The following is a 15495-nucleotide window of genomic DNA, read 5'->3' on the forward strand; positions in this document are numbered from 1 at the left end:
CAGGTTGAACCCCTCATAAACATAAGAACAGTACATAATTTTTATGGTAGGTTTTCGTTTCCACTCAAGACCCAAGAGCTGTCAATCTAATAGATATAATACAATACATATAATACAATATATATATATAATATTTATAAATGTATTGTATTACTCATATGGCACCTATGGGCTATCATGACCAGGACAACCAGATTGCACGGAAGGAGAAGCCGTGCAGTAGTTGGATACACTATGTGTCGACAGAGGTGGAGACAACCACATTGTTGGCCAGGAGGAGCCACTGCCATGGTCGGCCAATGTACACAATGTTCTTTTAAACTTGCGACACACGCACTCCTCCCCTGTCTTGCCTGTGCGCCCTGGCTGCGGGCAATGTTTTCCTGAGTGCAGGCAGAAAATAATTAGCATTTGAAAGTGAATGCGGGCCATGTGCGTGTCTCTTGCGATTTTCCCCATTTTTGCACATACATCGGGAAGTAACTCCCCCTTAAAGTGAGCTTAGAAAATGAAACGTGAATTTTTGACGTGGTCAAAGTGATTCATATTGAATATGTTCATATTGATAAGGCTGTACAAAATGTAGCATGGATTGTTTGTTATTTGATATCACTATTAAAAGCTTTGTAATATTAATTTATTTGTAATATTTACTGTCCACATGCACCACATGCAACTCCATCAGATACAGTTGTTTTATATTCTTATTACCTGGTGCTTTTTTGTGGTCTGTGCAACAGAACTTTACTTTTAAGTTGAGAAAAATGTTGGCAATGTCAAGAAAATTCTAATTAAAGAAATGTTTTTGTATCAAACCGTAACACAACACATCGAAATGAATTGAACTGTGAATTATGTGTATTGTTGCACTCGTATACATTAGATTCTGTCTTTCTCTGTTACAATAAACCTCCCTCAACACTTCTGGACTGTTCCAATCTTTGTAAAACGGGAAACTCAAATACTTATTTTCCACACTACAAGTTGCCTACAACAATCAAAATGAATACAATTATATCCTGCAAGATCATACCTCATGGTGTACACTTCTGTTCTTTTTATCTTAGAAACAAATCTGCTTCAACCTCAGTGGCGAGTGGCCTCTCTGAAAGATCAGAAAAGATTCTGGAGGAATGGTAAATCATTTCATTGAGGTTGTTGGTATGATATGTCTTGATGTCACTGTGCACTCGTATGCTTTTAGGGGTTTCACTAATCCTCACACAGCTGAGCTGATGCTAAGAAGAGCCCAGAAGATGAAGTCAAAGAAGAAAAGCTCAGGTAAGAAATGAACCACTGAAATAACGAACATGCAACATTAAGCTGGAAGTGTGCCTGTGCTTATTTTTCTGGGTGTTACATGTATCAGTAGTGATTAGTACACAGTATTAGGAACTCATGCCAGAAACTCATCCACAAAGCTTCATTTTTCTGCATCGTCATTCCTAAATGTCCCAGACTGTATTTCCTAAAAGGGAAAAAGGTTGCCTTGGCAGCATTGCTTTGACATCAGTGCACCTTTCCAACTCGTGTGAGGTAATGAGCCGTAACAGTCAGCAGAAGCCAGACTGTGTCGCTTCTCATTGAGCTTTATTTGAGAACTGGTAACCTAAAAAAAGGCAAATTACTGCCAAGAAACCTCCTGACAAGTCCTCCAGCCCTGACTTTCATTTTGTTGTTGTGGTTTCCAAGGTGACGTCAGCTCTGTGCCGCTCGGATAGTGGTCCAGTCCTGGTTAGCACGCCGCTGCCATGTGGAGGCACGCTGCCCTTTGATCACAACTGCAAAAGCATGCCTCCACTCCTCGCAGTCTTGTCATTTTGCTCCAATGACCAACAGGTCTTTGTCGAGTCTAACTTCTCATGGCAGCGGCCTCGCTAGGACCAGAGCAGCTCTCAGAGTTCCAGACATCAGGCTGCGGTTCCCTGCATCTGGTTTTAGGCCCGCCTTGTCCCTCTTTAACCTTCTGTTGCCCTCCTAAGTCCATCTGTGCATCTTGTGGCTTGTAGAAACTTACCACTCACTACTTACCCGCTGTGTGCAATCGAGACTCCAAAGAGACAGAGACTACGTGGTAACGATGGTACCAAAGGTAAGGCATGCTCCTTTTTTGGCCAGAGCTGGATGTACTCATGATGCCTACTGCCTACATGATGATCAGTGAAACACTTGAAACAATAAAAAACTGATGTGGGACCTGTTTTGGCCCCTTAACCTCATGTGGGGAGAAGTAAGAATACACTGATGAGTGATAATTAAAAAAAAAACATTACCGGATATAACTTTACACTTCGCTGTCCAGGGTAGGTTTTATTGTAATAATTGAGAAGCACTGGGTTAACTGGAGAGACAAAATCGTCCTTAGGTATGAATGGGAGTGTGTATGGTTGTCTATATGTGCGGTTGGCTGGCAACCAGTCTGGGGTGTATCCAGTCTCTTGCACCAAGTCAGCTGGGATAGGCTCCAGGATACCTCCTAGTGAGGACAAGCAGCTTAGAAAATGAATGAATGAAACATTCTGTTTGTGCTGCAAAAACACAAGTCAAATATTATCTAGTATATAGCCACCACTCAAAAATCCTCTATATGAGAGGAACATCCTGCTGTCTTTAAAGGGGAACTGCACTTTTTTTGGAATTTTGCCCATTGTCAGGGCTTTAGCGTCAAAATACAGCAGGTATTTCCCATGACACCCGTTGCTAGCTAGCTCATATAAACTCATTTTCTTGCGTTATAATGCACAGAAAAGGGAAAGAAATATATGTTCATGTGTCACATATGCATTGTGAATGATTGGCAAACTTCCAAAAAAAGTCTAGTTCTCCTTTAAAGACATTTTGCAAGACTGTGTTGTGCGGAAGTTTGAGGCAAAGTTCTCCCTCTAACTTTTCCTGCCGTGGTCTCCTGCCCTGCCCTAAGGTGGTGAGATGATTTGACATTGTGACATCCGCAGCCACACTTCAAAGAAGGGGAAGAGCTGGAGGGAGGATAATAGAGGCGGGGAGTCCGGGCCTGTCTCCATCTTTCCTCTGCCCCCTCCCTCGCCACCACCAGGGTCAAGGCCTCTCGTCTCTCTGAAGGTCATCCATGCAGAAAAGTGTCTGGTCCAAGTGTAATGCTGATATCCATCAATCCATGTATCCTTACTCGGGTAGCGGGAGTCTAGTCCAGCTGTATTCGGGCAAGAGGCGGGGTACACCCTGGACTGGTCGCCAGCCAATCACAGGGCACATATAGACAAACAACCTTTCACACTCACATTCATACCTATGGACAATTTGGAGTCGCCAGGTAACCTAACAGAGAACCCCCCCCCCACACACACACAGGGAGAACATGCATATGCCCCACATGTCCAAACGGAGAACCGATCGCCTGACTGTGTGGCCTACATGCTAACCACTCGGTACCGTGCAGCCCATAATGCTGATATTTAAATTAATATTCCTCTGAAAACTAAATTTTTTAAAAAGATTTTGGACATTATCACCATTACCACCATTTGGTATCCATTTACATCGAATTTGACAAAGTTATTTACAATTTTTTCTCAGTGTTTTATTTAAATCATTACGCCGGAAAGGTAGGCCGGTTCATTTATCACAGCAAGTCTTCCAGGTTCTGAAGCAGCAAAACAGCTCCACATCATCACACTTCCACCGCCACATTATACTGTTGGTATGATGTTCTTTTTCTCATGTGCAGCATTACTTTTATACCAGATGTGATGAGACTCACATCTTCCAAAAAGTAAAATTTTTTGAGTATTTTTCCAAAGGTCTTGGGGATCATCAATGTGTTGTTTGGTAAGCCTTAATATTGTTTATGTACAGCAGTGGTTTTCATCTTGGAACTCTGCCATGTAGGCTGTTTTTGCCCGGTGTCTTTCTTGTGATGGAGTCATGAACACTGACCTTAACGGAGACAAGTGAGACCTGCCGTTCTTTGGTTGTTTTAGGGTCCTTTGTGGCCTCCTAGAGGAGTTGTGGGCTGTAATTTCATAGACCAGACGTAGGTATGGTGCTCCTGCCTTGTGCCGTGCAGCCACGACTCCTTCCCTCCTACCGGCACAAGTGGCAAAGAGGGAGGAGAGAAGGATGATAGGATTTAACACAGCTGAGTGTCATAATTCAGGGCCTCATGAAAAAATATCACCTTTAATTCCTACAGACTCATTGCAATAATACTAAGTAACATGTCATTGACCACAGTGTTTCTCATCTTCTTCACTGGGAGGGGTTAAGTATTGGTGAGACAGGGCTGCTGCTGCTGACTTATGTTATTAAATGTTATTAAATCTGGTAAATGGAGGAGATACAACTGATTTAACAATACATACTAAACATTTACCTGCATTGACTAAAGGGGACCCATTATGCCTTTTTCACACTTCTGACTTATAAATGTTGTATTATCGTGTTAAACGATGCCAGAGTTTCAGATAATGACGTTTGCGCATTTGGAAGTGAGCCCTAAATGAAGTTTGGGATGGCTCTGAGCACTCGGTTTCAGAGAGTTTTTTCAAACACCAGCTCACTGTGACTTCACAGTGAGCCTTGTGAGAAGTTACTGGCTCCATCCAGCCAGTGACTTCCTCATATGGACGTGCTGTACAAGCTGAGTGGGACCAATCACAGCGACGTGGGTGTGCCTGGTGGTGGGCCGCTGGTGGAATAATGTAAAAACAGACCGTTTTGGAAATCCAACTGGAATAGGTGCAGATTCTGGAAGATCTTTATTTACCCATTTACTAGCCCTATCAGCCATGGGCCCTTAGAATGTCCTAACCTTTCATTCTTTTATGGTGACCCTTGCCCAAAGGTTGCACTCAATGATTGCCCAGTGCTGGACACTTACCACCTTCAATAGTTTTTTTAGTAGTCAACTGGGGACTACTAAAAAAAGGGACGGAATAATTTCTTCCTCATTTGAAGCAGGGGATACATGCAAGCGAGAAGTCAAAACAAATACATTTTTAACTATTGTAGAACAGAGTATGGGGTGATCCAAATGTTGGTGATAATGCTCTGTGTAGTGGTTGCAATTCCCAATTAAAAAGGAGAGTTGAAGAAAAAGCGGTCATCGTTTATGGTGATGGATTTCAGATAGCACTGCGCTGTCAAAAGTGGCGTACTCAGGACAGTGTACTGTACACATACTGGACTTACTGCCACGAGTATTCCATCTGAGACACAACAATCGTTTTAGATTGTGTATGCATTGTGCTCTTCAGGACCGGTCACATTCCAACAATGATTACTTTACTGCAATGTCTTCCTAATGGTCTTATCTGTCCTCCTCCACCCTGTTGACAATCAGTCAAACAGGCCTACTGATGAAGAAGTAATGAAGATACAATACATCAGCTGATACAGTGATGGGGACCCATTATTGGAACCCCCCCCTCCTCCTCATACCCGACATCTTCGGTTTTCTAAGCAGGCTGTCGTGGTTCCTGTAAAATGCGTAACTCGAACCACCTTGCTTCTGGAGATGAAGCCTCCTGCTGCCTTTTTACTGGATGACTCTGGAGAGGCGTGCTGCTGGCATGTCGGGAGCTGGCTCCCATTGCTGTGATCCTAAATGGACCCGTGCCGAGCTTCCCCGGCGTGCCCCTGGCCATGACCTGTGGAAAACACCCCCCACCCCCCGGATCTCTCCCAGTGCCCGGGGCCTATAGCCAAGCAGCTTGGGCCCGACAAGCTCTCCCCAACAGGGGTTAACGTTTCAGGGTTTTGAGTCAAGGCCCTTCTGGAGGTGATTAGCCCCGAAACCCATGACAGATTCTTTCCAAGATATCTGACGCGGTGTGTTTATTTTATCCGGGCTCTTTGTGTGGATGTGCTGGACATGAGTAACCCACTTGAAATGGGTATCGACTTACATAGAGAGAGGGAGAGGATGGAGGGGAGCCACAAGATGTTTTGTTGTGAAGGCAAAAAACATAGCAACACTCCTCACATGATTCCTATTGTCAAGTGTGTGAGAGTGAGGTGGTTCCACAACCTTAGCTCTAACACCTCTGCCCCAGGAGGGATGCACTCGCTGTCTCCAGCATCTTCATTCAAACTGACACCTAACCTCAGTAAATATCCGGCTTGATGGCGGAGGGAACGTATGGGTGTATGTGTTTGTTTTAGGTTGGAAGCACTGCCTCCTGACCACTTAACTAGATTTCACACTTCAGTGAAGTGAAATGCAATCGTCTTGTTTAGCATCTCGGATACAAAATAACTCGGTGTCAGTCTTTTTCACCGCCATTCATGTGCGTTCAATTTCTAGCCTGTGATCTAGATTTCTCGACCTCGAGCTGAGGGAGGATGCGGGCATCGCCATGGCGCACGAGTCTGAGTCACGCTCATGAGGGCACACAAACAACTATAAACACACGTTGCTGATGATTACATTCAAAGCTTCTTTTTCTTTTGCTTTGCACACAACTGACGGTGTTTCAATCCCCAACTATTGCCACCAATCCAACCCTAAAGAAGATAAGATAATAATGCTCACTTTTCAGAGGTAATCATTTAAAAATATGTTTATTATTGGGCTTATAGTTTGGCCTAGTGTAGCTGTTTCTAATATTTTGGTTACATAAGGGGGGTGAATATGAAACAGCTGTCGGTATGATACAGTACAGTTGTACAAGCACAATAATAAACATATTGTCAAATGAATACCTCTCTGACAGTGTCAATCAAAAGTGGGCATTATTATCTTTGTAAAGGCAGAAGGCTGGGCACAGGAGGCTGGGCTGGGGGGGTGTTCCTGTGTTTGAAGTGGAGGGGGGGGAGCAGCATGTCATTCCTTCAGCTTGTTTGCTTCAGGCCACCCTCTGTTTCTCCTCTCGACCTTCTGATATTCACTCCGTTCTCCTCTCCTCAGCAGAGACGAGCTGAACTTAATGTGCTTAAGAGCCTCTCTTAACAGGCGTGACTCCTACAGCACCCCCCCCACCCCCGACATCCTGCAGGGAGTACTGGAGGGGGTCTTGGGTGGTTTGGATGGGGGGGTGGTTGGAGCGTAAAAGTAAAGTGGATGGTCTCATGCTACATGGATGTTTTTCCCTGGTGCTCAAATGGTTTAATGATGATTTGAGATGATTTTCAAGGTCAATCATTTTTCATCGTTGGTCATAAAAATGTTTTTCTGCATTCCCACTGCATCAGCTTAATTAGTATTTTAAAAATAGACTGATGAAGTTACTTCATTGGTTGTATTCAAAAGTCATTCCCGACGGGAAACGAGAAGCACAAGCAACCACTTCCTGCCCCCCCTCCACCAAGGGGGAGCATCTATCACTTGACACTTTTACTGTTCCTCAGCAATTAACCCATGAAAAGTGGAGCACTTGCCTCTCCTCGTTGCAGCAAGCAAAGGGCTGCAATAAATGCATGATTAGTTCCAGCAATGACTTGTCAGAATCCATTATTAGCCCACACCCGCTTGTGGCTGCGTTACTGTCAGCGCAACGCAAATGTTTACTCTAAGTTACGGCCTTATTATGGGATTTCAACACGCGGCGTAAATCAGCTGCTGTTCAGATTTCTCTCCTTTCCCCAAAAAACTGTTGGAAGGCGGCTCGGACTGGAGAACCACAAGCTGCCACAATAGTCAGGAGAGCTTCTCTCCGCAGCCTTAAATCTATTACAGCAAACACACAAAGCTCTTTAAACGTAATGTAAACACGGCAGCAGATTTGACCACACACTCCTCTCACTTCAGTCTGCCTGCAGTGACTTCATTTTTATAGCCAAACTTGACAGTTGATGACACAGGTTAAGACTGTTGGCACTTTTATTTGTTGAACCTCACCACAGCTCCCTCGCTACCCTTTTTACCAATCTAATGACATTGTTTGAAACTCATCTCAAAACAAATAGTCGCCTGTGACATTTATTGCTGGATTTCTTGTGGGGGTGCAGTTCTCCAAGCTGAGGCGTGCTCGGGGCGAGCCAAGCAGGAAAGGACTCGGGAGTGGCACCGTAAGCAGAACACTCTAAAGTGCTCGGAAAGGTGAGCAAATACACGTTGTCACTAGATTACCTTTGATTGAGTACGACTGTATATGGAGTGTGTGACTGCATTGCATAATAGACACAAATCAGAGGAAAGACATCATTTTCTGTTTTATTCACAGTGAGCATTTCTTACCAGACATCGGTGCCGTCATGTTGAGTGGCGGCCCTCCACAGCGTGGAGTGAGTACACCCTCTTTCACTTCCAAGTTACAGATAGTATTTGATACCCTGCTGGTTTTGTAATAAATACCTCCTTACAAAGATATGAAGAGTCCAGAATTTTTACGGTAGGATTATGGTAATAAAAATAACTAAATGTTATTGATGCAATTTTATTTGATTGAGAGAATTTATAACTATTTCACCAACCATCAAGCATTTTGACCTCAACAAACCAGCTATGTGTTAATGAAATACCCAAATTTGTCCTGTCCCTCTAGGAAAGTACAATAGATCCCCGTTTTTCATGTGGGTTCCATTCCAGACATGCCAGCAAATTGCAAAAAAATATAAGCTGTTTGATGACCTTATGTTTCTTTTAAATATAGTTGTTTCACTTTCACTTTGCCTCACTATGGTGCATGCAAGGAGCACCAAACAGAGTGTGACATCTCAACGCTTGGAAAAAAGTGAAGTGAAGCATCAAGACAAACATGTAAAAATTGTGGGCTGGTACATAGAGTATATGCTGTCTATGTTACCTGTCACATAAACACTCTTTTCCATTCAAACAACTCCAGAGTTGTTAAAGGACCTTTGCATTGGGGTCAAATATTTATTTCAATCAATCAAATACAAGTTAATTTAAAATCCTTACTTAATTGTATTATTTTGTTGTTGTTTTTTTACATTTTGTCTCTCTTGTTGCAATAAACCTACCATAAAGGTTTTTGCACAGTTGATATCTTCAAAATCAGCAGGGGATCAAATACTTATCCCCACGTTTTTTTTATGTTATGTTGATTGTTTCGCAGCATGCCAGACAGATTGTGTGTGATTCTTAATGTTGTCTGTTATGTGTGTGTACATTCATATACAGGCAGAAACAGCGCATATCGAACAGCTGCATCACACTAGTGGAGTTTGGGCCGACAGCAGTTTATCACCCCAACCATGCAGAGAAAACAAATGTGCACGCAACACCTCTGTTGAACTTCAGACAAGTAAGGCATTTATATTATTGTAGAATTGCTCGGCAGCTGAGGTGTGTGAATGTGAATGTATAGCATGCACTGCAAACATCACATTTTATCTATCATTTTAAAGAGTTCTGGATAGGGCTATTAATTAATATATACATATTACTAAACCAAAAGTCAAAGTCACACATCAACATTAATTTCATGATAGTATTGTTGTCAATCTTCAGAATTGTTGTACAATTTTTAAGGCGACTGCTCAGCGAGTGCAAAGCGGGCTTAAGTTGGGGGAGGGCCCAGAAGGTCGGGCCGGGGACACGGTGTCGTGAATTTCTCCTTTAGCAGGAAACGAACAGCGAGAGAAGAGGCGGGGAAAAAAGGTAGCGAATGACTGGGCCTTCTGTGCGGGGACCAGGGGCTCAGCAGCCGGCCTGACAAAGATGCCACTGACAGCAGATGAGCACATGAAACAAGCTCAGGAGGCGGCCTGAAGGAGAGCCCTGTCCCTGCTAATGAGGCCTAATTGGATTCTGATGATGATTTCAAAATGATATCCACGAGGTACGCTGGCTCTGAGCAGAAAAGTGTGTTGTGCTGCTGAGCCGCTCGCTTTCCTTGCTCTCGTTGGCACACAAGTACATCTTAGCCAAAGCTGATGAAAATCAACTTTGTCATCGTTAAGAGCTTGTCATGACTCACAAAACTCAACTTGTTGAGAAGTTAAGATTCAGGGACAACTTGGTTGGTATATTCGAGGTGCATATTTTTTTTTGCAAACTTATACCAGTAATTTTTTGTGTCTCAAGATCAATATATGGTACCGATAAAGCAGCAAGTTACACTGTATTCAGGCATACACTCCGAGCAGCTGGTGTGATGCCACAGAAATCTCTGGAAAAAATGCTGCAGTGCTAGAGCTTCAGGTGGCTGATTTTTTGTATGCTCTGTTTTTTCCCCCATCGATGTGCAGATTATATTTGGTACAATGTGCACAGGAAATGTCTTCATTCGAAAGTGAATGTTTGTTTACATGTGAGCTCAGGGAAAGTTACGACAGGCAGGCAGATTTGCTCACCCACACTGTACAGGTAATTTCGCCTCATTGGGGAGTTTTTAAAAATTATCGGTTATCTCAGCTATTTTAGAGTGTCATCGGATTTATCCTTATACATTAATAAATGTCATACACTTTAAAATATACCTTTTTTAAGGTCTGCACTTTGAACACCACTGCCCCAATCCAACCTCTGCCTCATTCATTTGTTTAAACTGTGTCCCAATACATTTGTCTATCTATGTGGACTGATGTAATGTGACACCTTTGTGCATTTCCTCTAGAACAAGATGCTCCATCTTCTAGCCGGGTTCCATCTGCTGTGCGCAGGAAGGAATGCATCTCCTTTCGGGATGAGACAGTCAGGTGGAGCGGTGGCTGGGGTGGAGGGAAGAAGAGAGACAAACTAAAACATGCACATAACTGAAAAAAAACACTTCAAGTGACATCTCCTCTGTACCAAAACTCACCTTAGCTAATAGTGCTGTTATGATTTGATACCTTCATACGTATTTTATGACATCTTATCTTGTCCTGTCCTCCTCACCTCTCGATGTTCTGGTGCAAACAGAACAGTATCTGGTGTAAACTGTATACTTAGTTCTTGGAGATGGGGAAGGGGGGTGGTAATTCATTAATAAGGAGAGAAGAAGAGGAACTTAATATCTTGTGCGCATTGATTTAGGATAGCAGTTTTTCTTTGTCTTGGCTTTTCTCTTTAGGGAGTCAATCGATGTTTGATTTGGCTTAGCTTTTACACTGAATGTCCTTCCCGGTGCAACCCCCCAATTTATTTCGGCTCAGAACCAGTACTATACATCGCAAATGGTTGACCGTTGGCCCTGGCCACCAGGAATCAAACCTGCATCATCTGCGCAAAAGGGAGCAGCATGTACCATTACAGCACTGTGGCGATTTAGGATTATGCTACACTATAAATATGTATACCGTTACATATTCGAGTGTAATCATCAAAGTGGCCAGTTTGGAGCACAGCAACTAGTGTCCCAAATCCATTACTGTTCAGGGTATCTATGAGGTCTTAAAAAGTCCAATAATTAGAATTTAAAACCTTAAAATGTCTCTATAAAATGTCTGAAAATTTTAAAGGGGCCTTATTATGCTCATTTTCATCCCTTTGTATTGAGTTGTGTACTCGATAACACACATAAAGCTTCCAGATCTTCCAGAATCTGCACCTATTCTAGCTGTATTTCCTTAGATTTCCAAAACAGTCTCTTTTAATTTATTCCGCCCCTCTGGGCACACCGACTTTGCTGTGATTGGTCATACTCCCAAGCTCTCCGGAGGACTTCCAGACTACTGCCGAACCGCACTTTCTAATTTTGTCGGTACAGGGGCCTTTTGGAGAGCTACTTGAAAAGTGGTTAGGAGGAGCTAGTGGTAGCTCATGAGCTACTGTTTGGAAATGCCTGACTTACCGTGTATGAACTCCAAAGAGTGGTAACGTAGGTCCGTGTTTGCTAAGTGCAGACAATCTTGGCACAATATTGGTAGTGGAAATGTGGTCATTACACACTTTTTGGTCACAGTGGAGGGGGTGCCACCATGATCTCAATTGAACAATGGAGCTTCAGACTATATGACTATGTGGAGATGTTGCATATGGCATCCCTCATAACTGAAGGTCCTGTCGTCTATTTGGTAATGACTGGATTTTTCAACAGGACAATTCTCACCTGACATTGGACTTCTTCTGGAAGACTTGAGTGGTTAGCCTGCACGCTAACCACTCGGTCACTATGCAGTCCATGCGGCGTGTTCCTCTGATCTAAATCCAGTTAAGAGCAGTTAAGAATTCACAGAATTTCACAAAAACGGACAGCCTTCCGTGAAGCCATCTTCACCACCTGGAGCAACATTCCCACTAGCCTCCTGGAAAACACTGAAATCAAGCATTTGATTGCACCTTTTCAGTGCAACATCTGGATATGGACAGTGCACATTTTGCCGTACTTCTCAGTGTGAATGCACTTATGCGCTCAAAAGACCAAGTGTAAGAAGGGAAGTGTGCCAATTGAGACATAGCCAAGCTTTGTTTTTTGTTTTTCTACCATTCTGGACTTGACCATTGTAATTATAGCTCTGCCCATTAGGTACTCAACCATTGTATGGCACCATCATTATTACATTATTACCTTCTGAATCTAAGTGTACTGCTTGGTGTAACATGGTCTTTACAGTCTTCAGTGTGTATGGATGGATCTGGATCCCTTCACCAAGCGCACACATGTCAGCTGATGGGTCCGCTATCCCGCCTGGAAACAATCACTTAATGAAAGTCAAAACAAATAGCTGGCCCTGGCGAGCAGCTCTCTTTCAGGAAATGTGTCAGGTGTATTTATTTTGATTGTTTTGTGCCACGTGTGTGCCTAGAGGTGGTGGCCGGTGGTTAGGTGGCAGCCAAGTTATTTGACCGTATACTGATGGTAGAGTTTGGGCCAAAGATGGGCTGGTGTACCGCCACAGGGACCGTAGAGAAACAGGAGCACTTTCTCGTTTGGCAGGGGGGAGCTTCTTATCATTAAGGCCTATGTGGGGGCACCGTGTGTGGGGGTTGGAGGTGGGGGATGGGGCAGGGGACAATATTTACTACTGTCCTTTATGACTCCACCCACTTCATCCACTTGTAGTTGTGTTTGTCATGCATCTGCCATTCAACTGCTCTTCTTAACTTTTGCAGATTATTTTTACAATGTCACAACACCCTCTTAATTCCGTATAAAAATCAACATCCATCTTCAAACTTTTACATTTTATTGTTCTATGTGATAGCAAGGACACTACTGATTTTGAACAAAACAAAACAGACCAAAGATGCTTGAGATTTCTGTGGGCATACTATTTGAATTAGCATTAGTTAGAATTAGTATTAGTATGTTTCTATTACTGTATGCTCATGTGTTCTGTGTACAGTGTGAGTGACTTAGGTGTTTATTTAGATATAAGTTCCAACTTACATGAAAACTCAATCTATGTTGCCAAAATATAGACATGTTACAAACTCAATACTGTATGAAGTTAATATAAATTATCAGCACAAATGTATGTAACTCAACCATTTGTTGTTTTCCGTTGATTAAAAAAAATCCATTAGAAAAATCCATTCCTCCCATAATAAATTAAAACACGCCTTTATTCGTCCCTCAGTGGGGAAATTTGCAAATGACATTGTATGTTAATACAACAAAATATTTTGTATAACATTCAGAGTCATTGATGATTCTGCCATCTGTATCATTATTATCGAAGTGCAAAGTACACAAAGACTCTGCAGTAACTTTCCAAAACAACGTTTCTAAGGAAGAATGGAAATGGAAGCAAAGCGACGGGTCCGCTTCCGTTGGTCTGCGTCTTTTAGCCAACGTAAAGAAAAGTGGACTCGGACTGGAGGAATGTGCCAGTGGCCCTAGAAACCCGAACCGCGTTGAGGGAATAAAGTGGTCCTGAGCTTAAAGCATAGGCGAAATGTTTAGCCGAACTAAGACTGTAGTTTAATGCGAGCACGCCCTAGCAGGATGTTTTGCTCCAAATTGAATTTGAAAAAGAATGTTAGCCTGGTTTCAGGTTGTCAAGGAGGATGTTAAAGAGATGTTAAAGAGCTCATGTTAGGTATATTTTGGACAAAAGACAATATTTGAGCTTTACTTGTTTTTACATGTCTGCTAATAAAAAAGACCCAACAGAAACAAAGTATAATCATTAAATAGATATCATATTTGACCCAAATGTCACTAATCCACCTTGTTGAGTGTGTATAAGTTCAAAAAAATATGTTTAACAATGTCTAAACAAAAAAAAAGGCCACATATGTAATTTATTTTCAATTATCAAAATAAATCACAAATGAACATTTTATTGTCACATTTACTGCAGTTTTTCTGATAGCTATCTAGAAAGTTTCTTTATAAAAAGAAATGTTTAATTTTAAATAAATGTTTGCAAGATGTTTTTAAAGTGTTCAAAATAGGTTTTACTTTACAACAATTTACAAACTAAATGGACAAAAGGACATATTTATAAAAACATAAACCCTACAATTGACATATAAGTCTTTATAAACACATACTGCTATGAATACCACTTAATGCTATTTACATCATATTTTTGAATATATAATGTACAGATGTATACTTTAATAAATACAGTCGAATGGGACTTTAGGTAATATTTAGTAAAGGAATCCTACTGTTTTTCAAGTTTTTACTAGTACTTTAAATGTATTATATGTCTATATATAAATATGTTAGTTGTAGTTTAAACAGTAATAATTATATCAAATGTAATAATACACTATGAAATGGACATGTTTGCTCATAAATTGAAAGGGAAATGAAATAAAATGTGTAGCTAGTTCCAGTGCAAAGCAAACTTCGATGAAAATGGTGTCTTTAGTTACATGTTTGTCAATAGTTCGGTTCTACTGGGACTGGACCTGCAGTGGGAGGAGTTGTGGTTCTTCATGTTTCGGACAGCAGGGCTGGGTTGGGTTGAGTGGGTGTCTTGGAGGACTTTTGGGGTCTATAAAGACTTGCTGCTGTGGTGACTGCCGCACTGATGCGGATGACGACGACGATGATGATGATGGACTACATGGAGGACAAGTTCGGGCTGAAGAACCAGGCCATGAAGGCCGGAGACTACTTCATGGAACCGGTCATGGAGAGCTTGGACAGCGGGGTCTACTTCACTAAGTCTCCCCCAAAATGTGCGCAGGCCTTCGGACTGACGAGTGGCGAGCACCGCGTCTCGCCGCGCGGGGACCTACACGGTAAGAAGTGCATGGAATCTGACTTTTCTATTCAAGTGTTTATTATTATAAACACTTTGGAAGAAAAACATCCAAGTGGTGTATTTCGACGGTACTTTGCAGGAAGCTACGGCCCGGCTAAAACGGAGGACGAGGGCGGCGCGGAGGCCTCCTGCTGCGCTGTGGAGGACGCGGCGGACAGGAGCGACAAGGTGACGAGCAGTAAGAAGCGTCGTCACAGGACCACCTTCTCCACCTCGCAGCTGGACGAGCTGGAGAAAGTATTCCAGAAGACTCACTACCCGGATGTCTACGTGAGAGAGCAGCTGGCCACCAGGACGGAACTGACCGAGGCCAGGGTGCAGGTAAAGAACACTGTTGATTTTTCCCCTTCAAACACCGAAAGCATGTAAACTTTACCATACCGATTTGGGCCAACTCGTTTCTAAAGTTCTGCTTATTGAGATACGGCTACTGGAGCCGAATGTTTGGCCTGCATGGTGGCCGCC

General features: G+C 42.6%; 1 protein-coding gene across 6 annotated transcripts in view; it reads left to right on the plus strand.

The window, feature by feature from the left end:
- lrriq1 (leucine-rich repeats and IQ motif containing 1) overlaps positions 1 to 15259 on the plus strand; it is a 32009-nt gene extending 16750 nt beyond the window's left edge. The window contains exons 20-27 of one of the 6 annotated variants that reach the window (XM_058075082.1): positions 1068 to 1136; positions 1205 to 1281; positions 1982 to 2092; positions 7927 to 8017; positions 8142 to 8202; positions 9062 to 9185; positions 14953 to 15007; positions 15110 to 15259. In XM_058075082.1, the coding sequence (XP_057931065.1) occupies positions 1068 to 1136; positions 1205 to 1281; positions 1982 to 2092; positions 7927 to 8017; positions 8142 to 8202; positions 9062 to 9185; positions 14953 to 15007; positions 15110 to 15128 (607 nt within the window). In that variant the 3' untranslated portion in view covers positions 15129 to 15259. Of the gene's footprint in view, positions 1 to 3; positions 553 to 1067; positions 1137 to 1204; positions 1282 to 1981; positions 2093 to 7926; positions 8018 to 8141; positions 8203 to 9061; positions 9186 to 9506; positions 9788 to 10499; positions 12794 to 14952; positions 15008 to 15109 lie in introns of those variants that run through there. The other 5 variants (XM_058075080.1, XM_058075079.1, XR_009130124.1 and 2 more) reach the window with 5 other exon arrangements.
- The last annotated feature ends 236 nt before the right edge of the window (positions 15260 to 15495 follow it).

Source organism: Doryrhamphus excisus, chromosome 6 (assembly GCF_030265055.1).
Source record: "Doryrhamphus excisus isolate RoL2022-K1 chromosome 6, RoL_Dexc_1.0, whole genome shotgun sequence".
Taxonomy (NCBI): Eukaryota; Metazoa; Chordata; class Actinopteri; order Syngnathiformes; family Syngnathidae; genus Doryrhamphus; species Doryrhamphus excisus.